Here is a 17217-nt window from a genome sequence, read left to right as displayed (position 1 = left end):
CTCTACTGTGCCTTAAGGTAATAAGAAACAACAAAAAAGACTTTATAAAGAAATAAAGAATAAATAAAGAATAAATAAAGAAATACAAGTTACCATACATACTACACACACAAAGGTTGTTAAGTGCAAGCCTTTGAGAATAAAAAAGGTTTTGAGTGAGTTTTTAATGTAGACACAGTTGTAGAGTTCAAAAGTCACTTTTAAAACTGTAAACAATAACCAAAAGGAGCAAAATACTTCTTGTTTCTTAGAAATGTTTAACTTTGTTCACACAAATGCAGACTTTTACTTTGGTGTTTTACATAATAACTAAGAAATATATATATATATAATATCCCAGCTCAGTTATTACATTGAATAAGGCGCTTTAGAGAATTTGCTTCTGGAGTGAATCACAGAAAGTTGATATTTTTTCTGTCCTGGCAATGAAACCGATAATTATTTAATATTTTATTTTGCATTTTTAACACGAGCATTAAAGAAAAGAAAAAGAACCAGTTTTCAAACACGAGTAACGAAAACACCACCAGCTTTTTGTGACTGTGACATGTGGATTTCCTGATTTTAAACTGATTTGTGATTAAAAATCTGCCTATCATGACTACACAAACAAACAAAAACTCCAAGATGATCTCAAAAAATCAATGCATATCCGTGAATGTCACTGACTTCTACGACCCTGATCTAATAGAGACCCCACAGACGTCCCACAGCGGGGAAACACACCATGTACTGAACAAACACACATTATGCAAAACAGACTGAATTTTTGACAAAAAAAGCCCTTTAAATGCACTTTAAATTGGACAAACATGGATCGCGATGAGGCCGCAAGGATAGATACATCACAGTATGTGTAGTGAGCCATGAAGATCTCGTTGTGGCAAAGCAGGAACTGCATTAAATTGTTCCCAGTTGAGAGAATCCATATAACTTTAAATAGCTTCTAAAATCTGTATGAAAATGCAGCGAGCATGAAGTGTAAACCAAGATGTCAGGAGAGACATAACAGCCTGTTTGAGTGATGTACAGTGTCATGTCCTTGTGTTAAAAATAAGATCCGGCTCTGTGAGGAACATTAATGTAGCAGCTCTGTGGGTGAAACACAGCGAGGGAGCGACTGCACCACTGGCAGATTAGAGGAAACTTTAATCAATGTTAAATGAGGTTTAATCCAAAGTTAACTTTTTATTCAGTAATAATTAAACTAAATAATGAACTAATGCGACTGTGCCAGATGACAAAGTAGACATATAATCAATAATCATGATTCCTTTCATTAAAAAAAAGTCAAAACACTTTCCCTTTTGTAGTCTTTCCTTTGATTTAATCGCAAAAACGATTCCTTTCTTTTTGACAGTCCAGCTGAGAAAACCCGAGTGAGATGAAGAGAATACCTTTGCCCTGACTTTTACTTGTCAGGCTACACCCCTGCTCTCTGATCGGTAGTCTAGCAAGACAGGATGTACTAGTAGAGGCTAGGAAAAAAAATATTGAGAACTCTGCTCTTTTATTTTACTCTAAATATTCTCTCTCTTAAAAAGGTGCCAAAACTGATCGGCATCAAAGACCAGACAGAAGCATACGTTTGATCAATAGCAACATACTATTATTAAAAATTTTTAATAATATATATAAAAATTGATATAGAAATGCTTATATCTGAATCTATATTATCTTTGCTTGGCCAAACAAGTAGTGATGGCGTTATAACCAGTAATTTGCAGTAAAGGAACATGTTACTCATTAGATGTATTTAAATATCTAAATGTGCCTACATGTGCCATCTCACTTAATAAAAAAACATATCAGTGCCAGAGAATTTTTTTAAAGCTTCTTTTACTGTAACATCTACTACTGGGGTGTCAACTATAAGGTTCAGGGGCCAGAATCAGCCCGGGAAAGATTCAAATCTGGCCCACTGGAAAGCTTTGGAAAATGTGAGGAGTGCATAGGTTTTGAGGTTTTGCAGTTTTTCCTGTTGATAAAGACTCCACAGTATTCCCATTCATACTATGCCAAAGTAGTAATAAACAATGAAATGACAGAAAAAAGCCAGTTTTTCTAGTTTTACTTTAGTGGATCCACAGTTAAAATATTACATATAAATGCTGGGCACTAAGCTGCCCTCAATTTATAATAGCAAGGCTACCAGAACTTTTTCTGTCTCTTTACACATTTATCATGTAAAAACACTGAGACATACTGTTAAAATTGCAGCTTCTTTTTCTTATATTAAAATATCTCACGGATTAAATGTTCACTTAAATGCCGTTTAAAACGGAGCATGTCTGTATATTTCAGCCCCATCTGAGTCTTGCCGTGTCAGTAACTTGTGTGGCTTTTAGTGGTTTGACCTACCAGTGGCGAGTAGAAATAAACTCTTTATAACACCTTAAGCCGGTCCTATATCCGAAATGACAACCCTCAGATAGTTTGCAAAATAGCGTGCCTCTCCCCTCGGGCTGTTCTGGCCCAGACCCCAAAGCTGAGATCACTTTGGGCCACATGTAGGATTTCTTCTCCTTTCTCGTTGTTTAAACAAGTTGTTGTCAGAGGTGGAAATTAATGCTGGATTATTTCGATTTGATGGCAACACATGAATGAAGTTTTGCAAAGCTGGAGGCTGATTGCGCCGTCACTCCTCGCCTGCATGTTGTTCATTAATGTCACAGATGTTGTGTGTTAGCGGTTAACATCCTACTAAAACCTAATGCAGTCTGAATGGAGCTACAGTGTGTAAAAAATTTAACATCGAGTTGGTGCGCAACCCCCCCCCGAAAAGGTGTGAACATCAACATATCACCCAGTGGAAACGTGCTGAAAGTGAATGAATCTGTTGTGAATGCGCTGCTCGTGTGTAGTAAGGTTAGGTTGAAGGGTGGAGGGGTGATATTGCCAGGCCAATCGCGTTTTCCCTCGTAAAAAATGCAGCTTTAATGCTGTACGAGGTGTGTGGGTGTGTTTGTGTGTGGAAAAAGAGCGAACGGGTTGGGGGACGGAGTGCTAGCATTATGCGTGGAGGAGGTGAGAAGTGAGGCCTTCAGTAAATTTATGAAGAGACTGATTGAAAGGAGAAACCGCTCTTTTTCGTGTCAGTGTCAAGCTGCTCTCTGCTCCTCTCCAGTGACCCTACTGCTCAACCAACTGCTCTGAGGTCAGCCTATTCATTTTGGTGCCAAGCAGGAACAGCTACGGCGCTCAGTAGTAGCCTGTAGCCAGATATCAGTGAATAAAACTGACACCTCGGTCATTGTCTCCCTCTGTTTTTCTTTGATCTCTTCAAATACGTGTGGTATGATGTAGCTTTTTCCGGGGTCAACTGGGGGAATCGGGGAGCGTCACAGCAGTGATGATAAAGCCAGTGCTGAAGCGATGGCTCATTAAAGCCGTTTTCTTGGCAGAAAATGAATCTCCCAACAATTTTGATAATGTATTAGTTGTTTAAATCGGTTATCAAGCAGAATGCTGAACATGCACTGCCGTAGCTTCTCAAACATGAAGATTAATTAAGAAGAAAGAAGCAAGAGAAGCGCTCGCTGTCTCAAATGAATCTTTCAAAGCCACATTTTCCTAAAGAATTACAGTGTGGAAACACACAGTCCCCCGAAGACCCAAACAAACAATGCAATATACATGCAGACTGGAGCAAAACATCATTTTCTGTTACTCCTGTTACTCGCAGCTTTTGATACTCCAAACAATTCATCAAAAACCAGTGAAATTGTTCGATTGAGATATTGTTTGTTCGCTTTAGAAACACAGAACTAATCTTAAATCTACTCAGGACATTTGGAAGTCCTCACTCTTCTTTGTGTGTACAGCTTCACATCACTCACTGCCTTTTTTTTTTTTTGCTTGTTTCAATATCGTCACCGTTAGACTCAACTGGAAGCTTTTTTTTTTTTATCGGTGACATTTCATAAGCTGTGGTAAGAATAATTGTTAGGTGTTAATTTGATCGTTGACAGACAAAGCAGACCGGGGATGGTAATTATTTTAGGCAGCTGTCATTATTTGTTGACAGGTGATTTCAACTACCGGCGTCAACAGAAGATTCCACTTTTTACCCTTTATCCAAGTGTCTGCTCCCCCGCACGGCTCTTTTTGAAAGCTACACACCATCCTCTCTTCATTTTGCTTGACACTAACCTGGTTGTTCAGCCCGGGTCTTCTTTGTTCTCTTCACTTTGCTAAGCTTCTTTGCTCACCCCTCTCTGTTTCACCATGTCCATTTGCCCGCTGGCACTCTATCTTATCTACTGGCTCAATCTTTTGGCCAAGAGCCGCTGAACACACCAACTGTTGTCCTCTCTCAATAAAATAGTGAAGCTTTGCACCTTTCAAGTTTTCTTTTTGTGTGTTTGTGTATATGTGTGTGCTTGCGCTTTTTGAGCTGCACCGAAAACCATTTCTACTTAAAAGCATGCTATCCACAAAGGTCTCTTTTTAATCTGGAGCCATTTATTCCAAAAAGAAAACAAGACATAAAGTGGAGCTGCCTTCAATTGCAGCTTTGCATATTTACATGTTACAGGAACGTTTTTGACCTCGTCATCTGCAAACCATCTTTAAAAAAAAAAATAAATTACCTGTTGACATATGAATTATTTATGGGCACTGAGCCTGTTCTAATTATGAGGGAATAAGTAGCACGTGCAGCCTAATGGGAACTCATGCAAAGACATATTTTCACAAAAAATTAGCGTGTGAAAACACACTCATTTGCCAAAACATTCAAGCAAACTTCCCAACATCCGTGCGTCACGAAGCAAAGCAACCTACCGCTCTATCGTTTCCTTTTCTCCACTTTTAGAGATAAAAAAATAACTCAAAAAATTTGCTGTTACGTCTGGGCGAATCGTCAAAAATCTTATCTGTTTAGCCAAAACAAGATTACGAAAACCCGCAAACGTCAACATTTGAGCCACATCTGGAACCAGCGCTTTAACGATTAAGATATCATCCGAATATTTTGCTACTATTTATTGCTGCGGCTCCATGTTTACTAATATACGTAAGCATATTTAAGTACTTAAACTGCTCTTACGCTTTTCTACGTCCGACTCCCCCAACAGCATTCACCGAAAACACCTAAAAGAAGAAACATTTGTAAAGCTGGAAACTGTAAGTTCTTGTTGTGCTTACAGAACGGCAGCTGAAGACAAAAAAAGGAAGATTCGGCTCTATTTGAGATATCTGTCTTTAATTGTTTCCCTGTGTGAGGCTGTAAACCCCCCTGTTTACTGCCTGTTAATCCTAACAGTGCTTTATCTTATCAGCAGTGTTGATAAAGCACGCTCTGCAGACTGCGCCCGGTGTCACCACGTCTCTATTTCTGGCAGTTGACGGCAACTTCCCTACATCACTGGTGGAGCCAAGGAAATGACATCATGTCGCTGCAGGGGTTGAAAGCGCAGCCCTGACAGGACTGTCATGACAAAAGAGTTCCTTGGGAACGTCAGGGCGCACCGAGGACAGAAAAAAAAACGAGTGTCTGGAGGCTCTGTTTTCTTAGTTCCTGTAGTTCGCATCTTCCACTTCTAGCTCATCAACAATTTTCTGATGTTTCAAATTCTCCTCTCACATGTGTGTCTTTTTCTTTTTTTTCCTTTCTCTTTTTTGTCCTGAATGTAGGGCAAAGGGGCGGGCCAGAAAGTTCTTCAAATTAGTAGTTATTCAAAGAGTGGAAGACGGATCATTGTGTTGGCAAGATCCAGCTCTACAGGGCCGCGGCTCTATTTCACTTGTAGGTTTTGAGCTTACACTTGGAGTTGCGCATTAGTTTTGTTCCGCTCGTACTTGATATGTATGTATGCGCTCTTTATCTCTCTTCTCGGCGTTGACAATTGAAAATAAATTAACATTCCTGGGCTTTATTTTTGTCTTCGCTAAGCCTGTGGAGAAAACTTGGAGGCAAACCCAGGAGGTCAGGCCATACTCACAGCCTGTCAATCCTCCTCGGTGACCCCACCGCCCCTTTCTTTCTCCCCCTTCCATTCTTCTCCTCCTCTCCTCTTCCCTCTCCCATCTATTTAGTCCCTCCCGGCTTAGAAACTCCCAAACTCCCCCTCTTCTCCCACTCTCTTTCACTGGACGCCTCTCCAGCTTGAGTGAAGCAGATACAAGCTTTGTCAAAGGAGCCTCACATTCATTCAGCTGGCTGTTACACACAGCCTAGTATTTCATGTGAAGACATGTGGGCTGTCTCCTTCCATCCATTTATTTTAATTATGTTTTAATTGCTCGCCATCCTTTTTTCAATGCTTGCTTATTATTTCTATCAGGCTGATGTGAAAAATTTGCTGTGGACTGTGATTTTCTCCATTATCCTAACTGATGATAGATTTCTCTCCCTGGGTCTCCACACTGTGTGTGTGTAAGAGACAAAAGAAAAACAGATGTCGTGAATGTTTGCATAGCATTTTTCATTTCATTGGTGAAGTTTTTTGTCTCGTTTCCAGAAAGATATACTGTTAATAGAGGACGGGGAGGGAGAGAGGGAGAAAAAAACCCTCAGGGAATAGATTTCCTTGTATTTTTGTAGGAAGAGGAGCTTAAAAACGCAGATGAAAATTAATAACTTTTGTGTCATTTGTCTCCTGGTGTATATTATAGATTTGAGCTCATTAGATGTAGTGTAGGTGGTGACAGTTAGTCATAACTGTGTTCCCTTTTTTTTTTTTTTTTTTAACATATCGGCCTCTGTGGAGCATGATTATCATTATGCAGAAATCACTGGCCGAGTAACAAGTAACCTCAATTCCCCGGCTTCGAGGTGGGGGGTGGGTGTACATAATTCCTCGGCACGATCTCCGAGGGGTTAACGATGCCTCACTTACTTCTTAAAATCATTTTCTGCTCGAGATCATCTTAGCCCCCCACCCTCCCCCTTAGACAAACGTCAACCCCCTCTTCCCCGCCGCATCCCCTGATGTGAAATTATGATACGTCTGTCAGCGCTTGTGTAAAGCATCTCAGTGTTAATCGCCTAATCCCTTTATCTCAAGTCCGGACCGATTCAGTGCAGAAATCCCACCAAACAAAACTGTGTTTTTAGGAAGATGAGCATGCCTGTGTCCTGCATCAGCTTAGGGGAGAAAGGAGACGTGTTACTCAGCAGGGCGACGGCTGATCGGGAGAAAGAACCCCAGGGTGGTGAGGGCGAGCGTTCAGCCGCGAGGCCTGGCGGGCTCTCGCCCCCTGGTGTCTGTAGGGGCCGAGTGGCTCAGCAGGCCCAGCGGGCCATAGGGGCAGGGGGGTGCCCCTCCTTTCCACCCCCCAACAGTTTGCAATCTCCTCCTGTCAGCCACCATTATGGTTACTCCGTGGCCCCCAGGACTCATATTTGTGGATGATAAATTGCTGTGGAAGACGTCACGTGCTCTGCCCGGTATTGGAGCTGGTGGAAGATCCGAGATTATGAGAAGCCTGAGTAGACGTGGTGTGAGCTCTCCCATGGAGGAGAGCGAGTCCCCTCCACTGTGCCCTTATCTGATCTGGTTTGGCGCCATTGGCAGGTAAACAACTGGAAGACAAATAAAACCACAATCCCACGAAGCCACCCAACTTTAACTGATAAATTATAAGCTAGCCGAGTGAGTGTGTGTGCGAGTTTCCTTGGTGCACACTCTGCAGCACAACTGCTCGGCCAGGGTGACCTCAAATTAAAATAAATACGCTCCGGCTCCAACAGGCTAGGTGGAGGCTTTTTTTTGTTAAACTGTTATCCCTCCACCAGGCTTTGGACACGTATAGAACGAATCTAATAGTGGCTTAAATTATTGCTCAGTATGCTAATGTGAAAGCTTTCCATGTTTTGTGGGTTTTTGTGTTGCCAAAAATATCCAGGCGCATTAGTGAGGCCCAGAGAGCGATCAGAGCTGACTGCTCTGCTGCTCAAATTTAGGTTCATTATAAAATAATCAGGGCGGTTGACGGGTGGCTCTGAAGGAGCGGCGTTGAGAAGCAGGAAGCATTCGCTCTCCTTTGCATAGCGACGGCTGCAAAGTTTGTGTGGATATGTGTGCATGTCGTGGGGAGATGCTTAGATGGCAACCGCCAAGAAATAAACAAGATCTTGCTGCATGCTTGTGTAGGTGTGTGGAAGTTCCTGTGTGTGCGTATCCACGTCCTTTGCTGTACGTTTGTGGAGTTGTGCATGAATGAGTCCATATGAGTTTTTGTGTGTGTATGTGCGTAATTTCACATATGACACAACACACCCATCCTCGGTGTTTGACTTTGGTAAGCAGCTTATCTGTCTGCCGTGTTAGTCTGTCTCAGGCTCTAACCTTTCGCTGCTTTTACAGACAAAGGCCTGTTTTTGCCACCCCTCGATAAGGAAGGAGACAAAAGTAGCTCTCAAAGCAGCTGTGTCTCTAATGGCGTCCTTTGCGAGCGTGTTGCCGGAGTGACAAGCTTTCTCCCGCGGGGATCCTGGGAGTAAATGGGGAAGGTGGAACGGGGACGAGTGGGAGAATGAGGCAGTGTAAACATTTAGTCGTAACATGCCGCCGCGTGCTAAATAAGCGCAGAGCATCAGGCGCGCTATGCGCTTTCATGCCGCTGCTCTCGAAATCGTTTTGAGAACAAAGTTTGAATATTTCTGTGAAACTTGAAATCAGAGAAATGCTCTGTTTGCTCAATCAAACAGCAGTCAGGATCTTCTCTTTTTTCCCTCCTGTGGTGTTTAGATATTTGCTTGACTGCGTTTAACAAGCAATTCACACATGAACTGGTGTAGGATGCAGATTGTAGAGATTACGCCAATTAAACCAGCGAAGCGCTAATGATCTCATAGATCTCACTAACTTCCTCCATTTTTATGCAATCTTCCTCTCTTTTTTTCTCCCCCTTTTTTTTCCAGATGAAAAAAATGACTGGCGAGGCTTCTCCAAGAACTACTGATCGTTGACGTCGCTTCAGCCTTCAGCTCTCCCTCCGCAACTCGCCGAACCAGCACTATTAGCCATCAGGCTCCTGGATCGTTTGCATACAGCAACACAATGGCTTCTGCACTGCGGAGGTGTCCGGTTTTTCACTGCCTCCTGCTCCTTCTCTTTTGCTTTCACTGTTCACAAGGTGAGTTACCATGGAGTTGCACGGCAGAAAGCAGCGTTAATGTGCTGCTAGTCAACCTTTCAAGAAGCCACTTATTATTCAGCTTATGAATGTGTTGAATTTATTAGCACACATTGTTGTCGCCACACTAGAGAAGTGGAGAGCTGTTATGTAGCAAGGTTGCTGAGTTCTTCTTCAGTGGTTTTACCCTTGAAGTTTGAAAAAGGTGTTTCAAACACCTCGTATGGAACTCATTGAATATTCTTGGCAGCGCACGGACACTTTGACTGACACATTTCTTCACTTCCACAGTAACTCAAATGGTGTGTCCTTCCCCCAAAGCCTCATAACTACACCTTTTCTGCCGGATGAGCTGTGTAACAGATTATTTGAGTGTACTTTGAGGCACTGCAGCCACAGAGGATTGATGCATTTTTTTATTTGCACCTTAATCAGATTGTTCTGAGCAGCCTGTGTACTTGGAACCATCAAAAGCGGGGCACTTGATTCTGTGCCAGAGCGAGGAACTGGGAAGGAATGTGTCAGTGTTTTTAATTGTCTGCAGTGACATTTTTTTGGTTACTTCCCTCACTTTTGATTAGTACATTTGGCTGTAATTACAAGTATTGTCACAAAACACTCCCATCAGTTCCATGCCCATCAAAACCACTGATGTTGGTATGTCTGCTTAATGATGATCATTATATTTTTTCCCCCGTTTCAGTCCCATTGTAACGGGAAACAAAGTAAGCCAAAATCGCATGCTCGTGTGCCAAGCATTGATTACACATAGATGCTGAAGCACTTTATTTTGGGGCTTCCTTTTGAATTTGGATCTTTCATTTTTCTCCCTCTCTCTCTTGCTGTTTTGTTCTGTGATAGATACACCCTACACTTTTATGTTATTCCTGGTTGTAGCGTACAGTTTTTTATTTTATTTTAACAAAGGTAGCAGTGCAGTCTAGTATAGAGCAGGCTACCTCTTCAGTCTTTTTTTTTTCTTTGTAGATTAGCAATTTTAGATAATATGGAAGAGAGTCTTACTGAGGTACTTGAAGAATAGCCCTCTGATTTGGCCTGGCTTAGAAACTGAGCTGAATAGTCCTGTTGAATTTCTTAAAGAGGAATACTGCTTTGGTATGCAGAAAGTGCGGGTTTTGGGTTTCAGTTGATGTGAGGGCTCTCAGGCCTAAGAATGCATATTTGCCCATCCGTCAATAAAGGAATGTGTGTGTGCGTGCGTGTGTGTGTAGGTTCATCTGAAAACAATATCTGATTCTATCCACATGCCAGTCACCTTCAGCCAATGCAGCCCGGAGGGTTTTGCATCCCAGGACTTATGATCTGCGTTTCCCTGAGAGTTCCTGCAAGCAAAACTCCACTTGATAATTACCTCCTGTCCCTCGCCAGGAGAGGCTATAATCAGGTTATGATTTTCACCCAAAACATTCCCCTTGCTTTGAAACGCTCGACGACATACCTGAAAAGAGGGTGATTTTTTTCACTCTACTGGTATTGACTTTCTCAGCCAGCGGGGAAGAAAAAACACCAGTTGAGCTCGGTTTCAGGCAGACTCGTGCAGAATCAAATGGACAGCATTATTTTTTTAAAGTGGCATTCACTTAGAGTTATATACGGCATATTTCTTTATTATAGTAATGTATAAAATGACTGTGTGTGTGTGTGTGGGGGGGGGGGGGGGGGACTAGGGAGTTGTTTCCTGAATCTACAGCTCTGCACAGCTTTATCAAGTTTTATTGCATGTTTCAGCTTATTGTTTAGCTGCCTGTAATTTAACCCTGTAAAAAGCCTATGAACTATGAAATAATTACCAGGAAATGCCATTTTTTTTCTAAAAACGGACTGTTTATTGAACCTGCTGACATATCAGTTTGCATTTATGAGTTTTCATTTGCATCATTTTTGCTGCACCTGCCTTTTTGTGCTATTTATTGCTCGCATTTTGTTTATCTTAAACAAAAACATATGAGGGCATTAGGGTTAAAAAAACACAGATGATGGTGATTGGAGTTATAGGGTTAAATGTTAACTGCTCTAATAAAAGAGGCCAAAAAGAATGCTGATAAAAAAGCAATAGGAACCACTGATTCACCACCCAGACAGCAAACACAGAGTTACCAGAACCAAAAAACTAAAACAAGGCTAAATATTGGATTTTACCTCCCATAGACGATGAGGTGAAGAGGCAGACGTGAAGGTAGCGATGCTGGCTTTTATCCACACGTCACTTCCTGTGAATCTCTTATGTGTTTGTGTGTGTGTGAAGGCAGTTGTTTACTCCAACACTAATAAGAAAAACTTCTCTAAGCTGTGACCGAACTAGTCTTAATGTTTCAAACTCCACACTTTGCCTAATTCGCCCTGCATTTCTTCCACGATTCTAAAACAGATCTATAAAATGACGCGTCTGCTGGAGTAAACTGGGGCATGCAGGTATCACGTTCGTTTCAGATGTTTCAAACCGCCTAGATTGCAGATATGAAAGAAGACGCCCGGATTCAAAGTGAGCAGCCACGAAGGTGGGGCGAGTGCACAGGTACACGCCTGCTGTGCCTGAATGAGAGCAGTTATCTAAGTCTTTAAAGTAAAGAGAGACAGATGTAAGGAGGGATTATGTCATGTAGTCAGTGCCAACACTTTCCGTTGGCTGTTGTGTTTGAATACCAAAGGAGAGCAGACAGCGCAGCCTTCGTATCAAAATATTGCACAAAAGAGGAATGTAAAAAGATTAAGTAGTTTATGTTTGATAGCTGTGCCGTATCTGCAGAGACGGAGGATCAGAGCAAAGAGGCAGTGTTTGTTTAGGTCCTAGAAATTGTTCCAGCATGACGAATGTGCGAACGAGAGGCATTAATATGCAGCGCGTTGAATAATCAAGTCGGCGGACTCGAGAGTCGTTTGTAAGGAAACTGCTAAATGGTGCACTGGAGACGCCCTCCCCGCCCAAAAACAAAAAAGTTTTTTGCAACGTTATGCTTTTTGGTTTTCAGCCCCCGCTGCTCAGAATCACTCGCTGTTTGCTTCTCACTAAGAGAGATTTTTTTTTTTAAACTGTAAAATATTACTTAGTCGAACACACCAGCATGCCTGCGTTTCTCCCCCGAAAAGGTTGTAAAGGTTAATGTTACGTCTCAGCTCAACATTTGTCTCAAGCAGCGCCATACATTGTGCTGATGGGAGACCCTCCTTTGTGCCACACTGGTATTTGCAGTCCTGGGGTTGACTGAAAGGGGGAAGCTATTGTGCTGCAACTCCTCTCTGGCCCAGGGCCATACACATCCAGTCTGTCATCCATTGATATGCTTGGCTTGCCATTTTATAATTCATATTGAATGCTGCGGGTCCATGGTAGGGCGATCATGAATTATCAGCTAAACCATGGGAGATTCACAGATGACTGGTCAATCTGTGTGGTGAGAACAAGCACAGAGGAAGGGGAAAAAAATCTGATATATCAGGCTTGCATGGAAATTTTTGGCCAGCTGGAAGCATTTCAAAAAATAAGGCAGGGGTTCATCATTTGAATTGAACGGACTTTGCTTCGTATTGAGAGGCACGCTGACACAAATAAATCGTCCCATTTCTCAGTCGCTCCCTCTCATTTGCTAATACAATTCTTTCTGCATTTTTGCCACAATCTCTGGTGCACGCGGCGTTTCGCTTTCCCGCACCGCGGACATATTTCTGCACGACACAGCACTACAATATACTGTTTTAATAATAACCGAGGACCTGGAAAGTTTTAAATCATAGGAGAACGCGAAATTGAAATGAGCCAGAGTCGCATGAATCTTCGGGATCAGGATTTCGCTCAGAGGAAATGAAATACAATATCGCCCTCGATGGGGTCATCCTAGATTTATTGCAACAGCGATTTCCTGAGTGCGTTTTTTTGAGAGCGAGAGCCTCCTTTCCTCCACTGTGTGTTTAGACGTGATTGTAAAAGTCAGGCCGACGAACAAACATCTACTTTATGGGGCCGAGAGCTGCGCTTTTATGACAGTTTAATTTCAAATGTTAAGCGGGCCTTAAATTTCAATAGCATCTCAGAGCTGTTCACTTCACACCCCTTATGGTAACAAGTTGTATAAACAGTGGACCAGATGCACACATGACGTCGTCCTTTCTTAAGTACTGTCTTCACGTGTATTCTTTCCTTTTTCGTTTTCTTTCCTCCGGGCAGGCTAATTCAAATAATAGATGAGCCCGACTTACAACCACAAAGTACTTTTCCTCCGATTCTAAACTTTTGGATTTGCTCAGTGTAAGTCGCTGCTTCACAGGAGGGTTCAGCTGTCATAACAAAGTAATGCATTTAATCTTGAAAGGAAGCAGAAGGGTTTCAAATAAAATCAAGTCTACACTATAGGAAAGCAGCCGAGTCGTTCCCCTCCCCCCTTTCTTTCTTTGTGTGTGAGAAGGTGTTTTGGATCTGAGACAAAATTATTTACGGAGACAACAAGAACCTGTCGGATTTTAGTGTTCCCAACACTTCTGAATAGCCTGAAGGCACGTCAGGACTAATTTATTTGAACAAAAAGCTAAACAAACATGCAAAAACAAAAGCGGCTATATAACATTAAACACCAAAGGGAGACTGTGCAAAAGCAACAAAAGCAGGTTGCTGCTATGAATACCTGCAACTTTTTTTTTTTTTTTTACACTGCCACTCCAGGTGTTTTTTCCCCTGTTATTACAGCATACATTTTGGGCACTAATTTGTTAAGGACAGCTTGATGATGGCGACGCGCGGTGCATGTGCAGAACAAGGCCATTTGAACAAAAACCTGGTTGTTGTTAGAGAGCAACAAAGGGAGGGAGGCTACAATTATAATTACCCCGTGTGAAAATTGTTCAAAAATGATGCATTTGTCTCTACCTGTCTTTGTCGCTCCTTATCAGAAATGTCACAACAGCTCAGGTCTCACATTTTTGTTACTGCAGCTTTACACAGTAAATGGTGGTGTTAAAACTAATGTTGACAGCGGGGAAGGGATGGCAATCAATAAAAGAAATTACAAAGGATTCGGTAAAAACGAGCTTTTTGTGGCTCAGTTGTGCGTTTCGCTGCCTTTGCCGACTTACAGAAGCGTCCTCTGAAGTCAGAGCGATATTCAAATATGATCTGGAAGTGGGTACGCTGCCACTGGTCTTATTTAATTTATTTTGCATCGCTAATGGTCATATATGATGTGAATCAATGTGTTTGATGTGTGTTGGGGTTTCTGTCTCTCGGCGCCTGCAGGCTTACTCTCACTACAGGCCATGAATGCTTCTCTGTTGCATTCACTGTATTAGTAATCTCCTCAGGCTGAGGGTCTGTGCCATAGAGCACGACCGCACATTTTCTTTTGTCTAGGAATTAAATGTCACCTCAGGGTGGGTCACCTGCAAACAAAAGGCCACCAGCTGATTTGCAGGTATAAACAGTCTAAGATAAGGAAGCCCTCTCCTGCCGTGCAGGAAATTGAATAAGTACACTGCAAAAAAAAAGTCAGAGAAACAGCTAAGCACAAAGAACATTTTTGTTTGCCTTGCTCTATCAGTATTGACCTCCTCCTTGTAGTGTATATCCCTATTGAGTGTGCAAGGCACAATGCCCTCATCAAAGATGAGGTGCAGGAAACTGTCTGTCATCAAGCCTCCCGCCACCCCCACCCCCCCACGGCAATCTGTGCATCTCTTATCAGTGCTCCTGTTTTCCACTCGCATTCAGCGGTATGCCAGTGGAAGGGAATGGGCAAGGTCATCACGCTCAAGTCAATCAAAGTGGTCATTGTTGCAGTGATAGCAGGGGGCTATTGCTAAGGAATGTGTTCTTTTTTTTTATTGACTTTCCCGGTAAATCTGAAAGGCTTCAAAGGCCACAAAAGCTTTCTCTGTTGCCCAGTACAGTACGTATATATAGATCCACGACGCCCAGAATTCTTTTATCAGGAGTAATGGCTGCCAATAAAGAGGTTACTGCTCAAAGGAACTGAAGAAAATACTCAGAAAACATTTCTGTTTTGTGTCAAAGTAACAATTTTTCGATAGAACTCAATAAAGCAAAAAGACCTCAAGCCAGAGCATTATACAACCAAATACCCTAATAGATGCAGAGCCAGCACTTCACATGCCAGCAGATAAGCTAGTTTAAAAATTGCTAGCTTTGCCGCTTTCGTCCAGTGACCCTTGCAGATGGTGATCAATATTATGTCAAAACTGAAGTGAAAACAAGAAATACTAACAAGGAAGGCATCGTTGCCCATAAAATGCTAGCGTTCTGCTATTACATGCTTGGCGGGTTAAGAATTTTAATGTGGGAGACACACTCCCCTCGGTGGCACGCATTTCTGAACAGAAACTTCAAAAGAGTTTAGGTGCTGATCCCAAATCAGTAGAAAACAAAAGAAGCTGCTTGTGTCTGGTAGCTTGAAATTCTTTGCTATTGTCTCGTTTGATGTACAGTATCCACATGATGAATGCTGTGGAGTGGCTGCTGAAGCTCAGTGATGCTTACACTAAACAACAACAACAGCATTAAAAAGAAAGTGGTCATTTGCCTTCAGTGTCACATTTTTTGGCGTATAGGTAGTAGTATTGCCCGCTTTATTCTGGACCACCCCGCGAGTGGGAGTTCTCCCACGTTCAGAAATTTTCTGGTACTGGTCTGTCAACGGTATTTATATTACTGCTTTTATTTTGCAAGCACACATGGGTGTGACCAACACATTTTTTGAATTATGATGACTTGATGTGCCAATCCAGCCCTCGTGCAAAATATCAAATAGAGTAGGAGCTCTAGCAAGATGAACACTGTTCAATGGAGCTCAGGATGCATGCTGAAGACATTACTGATTTAAAAAGAAATCCCCCATTAATCTAATCCAGCACAGACTGAGCTTTAATTGCGTTAAAAACTGTATGTCCGTGTGCACTGACTCTGCACTAAATGAAAAACGCATGTCAAAATAAAAGATGCATGAAAGGGTTTTTCAAAAAAAAATATTTTTCTCATGCACCAACAAAAGCCTCAAAAGTATATTGTGCTGGGATGAAACAGAGAAACACAATTTCATGCCAAAACGAGTACTAAAATTGCTCTGCACCACCTCATCTGCATAAACGCAGCCTGAGTTACCACTCCATCCACTTCGCCACAAGTGGGTTTTTTCAGACACACGAAAATACCAAAATGGACTTGTTACAAACAGAAGTGATAGAAGTGCGAATGTGTTAAAGACTACTGCAGGCTGGGAGTCCGCGTGAAGAGTAATTCCGCGTCTCTTATCAGAATTGTCGCTTCATTATCGTCTCAAGGCCCTGATCTCTGTTCCTTGTCATTCTTGTACTCTCTGACTCATTATTCGTGTCATCCGTGTTCCAGTTGCAGCCTTTTCTGACACCGTGTCAATGTGACGTGCGGAGTAAGCCTCCTGGGCTGTGCTCGGTACAGGCAGGGCTGAGTGAAGGAAGTAGGGGTTGATTAGGAGGGAGAAATGGGGAGATTCTGCCACAGCAAACAAAAACAGAGACACAAGCATGAGATGGAGACAATCCCACATCCTCCTTCATTTTCTCTTCCCCTGCTTCCCCCCCTCGATCCCCACCCTCAGGGGGGCACCTGACTTACTCCGAGACATTTTCTTGAGTGGAAAATCCAGCTGGGGTTTAAGTGCAGGGGTAAAATATGGGCTTTAAGGGGGAGTTAAGCATCACTCAGGGCAGATCAAACCTGTGAAACTATTCCCTCGCTGCACCAGGGAGACTTGCTTTAACTCACCTCTCTTTCTTTGTGTTTCATCAACTCCCCTGAAGAGATGCAACAATATGTTAGATATTGAACAAGCAATGAACTAATTCTGTCAAAGTGGCACTCTCCCAGGGGCATATAGGATTTTTTTTTTCTATCTTCCAAGTCGAGCATCTTTTTCTAAAATGTTTAGCCTTCGTGACAGTTATTTGTAATTTCTAAGAAAAGCCTTGTTTTCTCAGTAGACAATACAAGGTGTCGAATTATGCTTTCCTTTAATCTGACTGATGTATCCATGGACCAAATAAAAGAAGACATTCCATTTAGTACCATCTCTCCAGCTGAAAATTCCCTGTCATGACGTGCATTACACGCTGACCCTCTTTGCATTTAGCGGA

The 17217-nt window shown here is 42.3% G+C and overlaps 1 protein-coding gene across 10 annotated transcripts in view; it reads left to right on the top strand.

Moving 5' to 3' along the window:
- adgrl2b.1 (adhesion G protein-coupled receptor L2b, tandem duplicate 1) overlaps positions 1–17217 on the top strand; it is a 100604-nt gene that overhangs the window by 13897 nt on the left and 69490 nt on the right. For all 10 annotated transcript variants that reach the window (XM_084912952.1, XM_084912951.1, XM_084912950.1 and 7 more), the window contains exon 2: positions 8870–9084. In XM_084912952.1, the coding sequence (XP_084769078.1) occupies positions 9009–9084 (76 nt within the window). In that variant the 5' untranslated portion in view covers positions 8870–9008. The remainder of the gene's footprint in view (positions 1–8869; positions 9085–17217) is intronic.

Source organism: Perissodus microlepis, chromosome 18, assembly GCF_051167445.1.
Source record: "Perissodus microlepis isolate ML-2025 ecotype Zambia chromosome 18, ASM5116744v1, whole genome shotgun sequence".
NCBI lineage: Eukaryota > Metazoa > Chordata > Actinopteri > Cichliformes > Cichlidae > Perissodus > Perissodus microlepis.
Note: the sequence above shows the minus strand (reverse complement) of the source record. Positions and strands in the feature narration are given on the sequence as shown.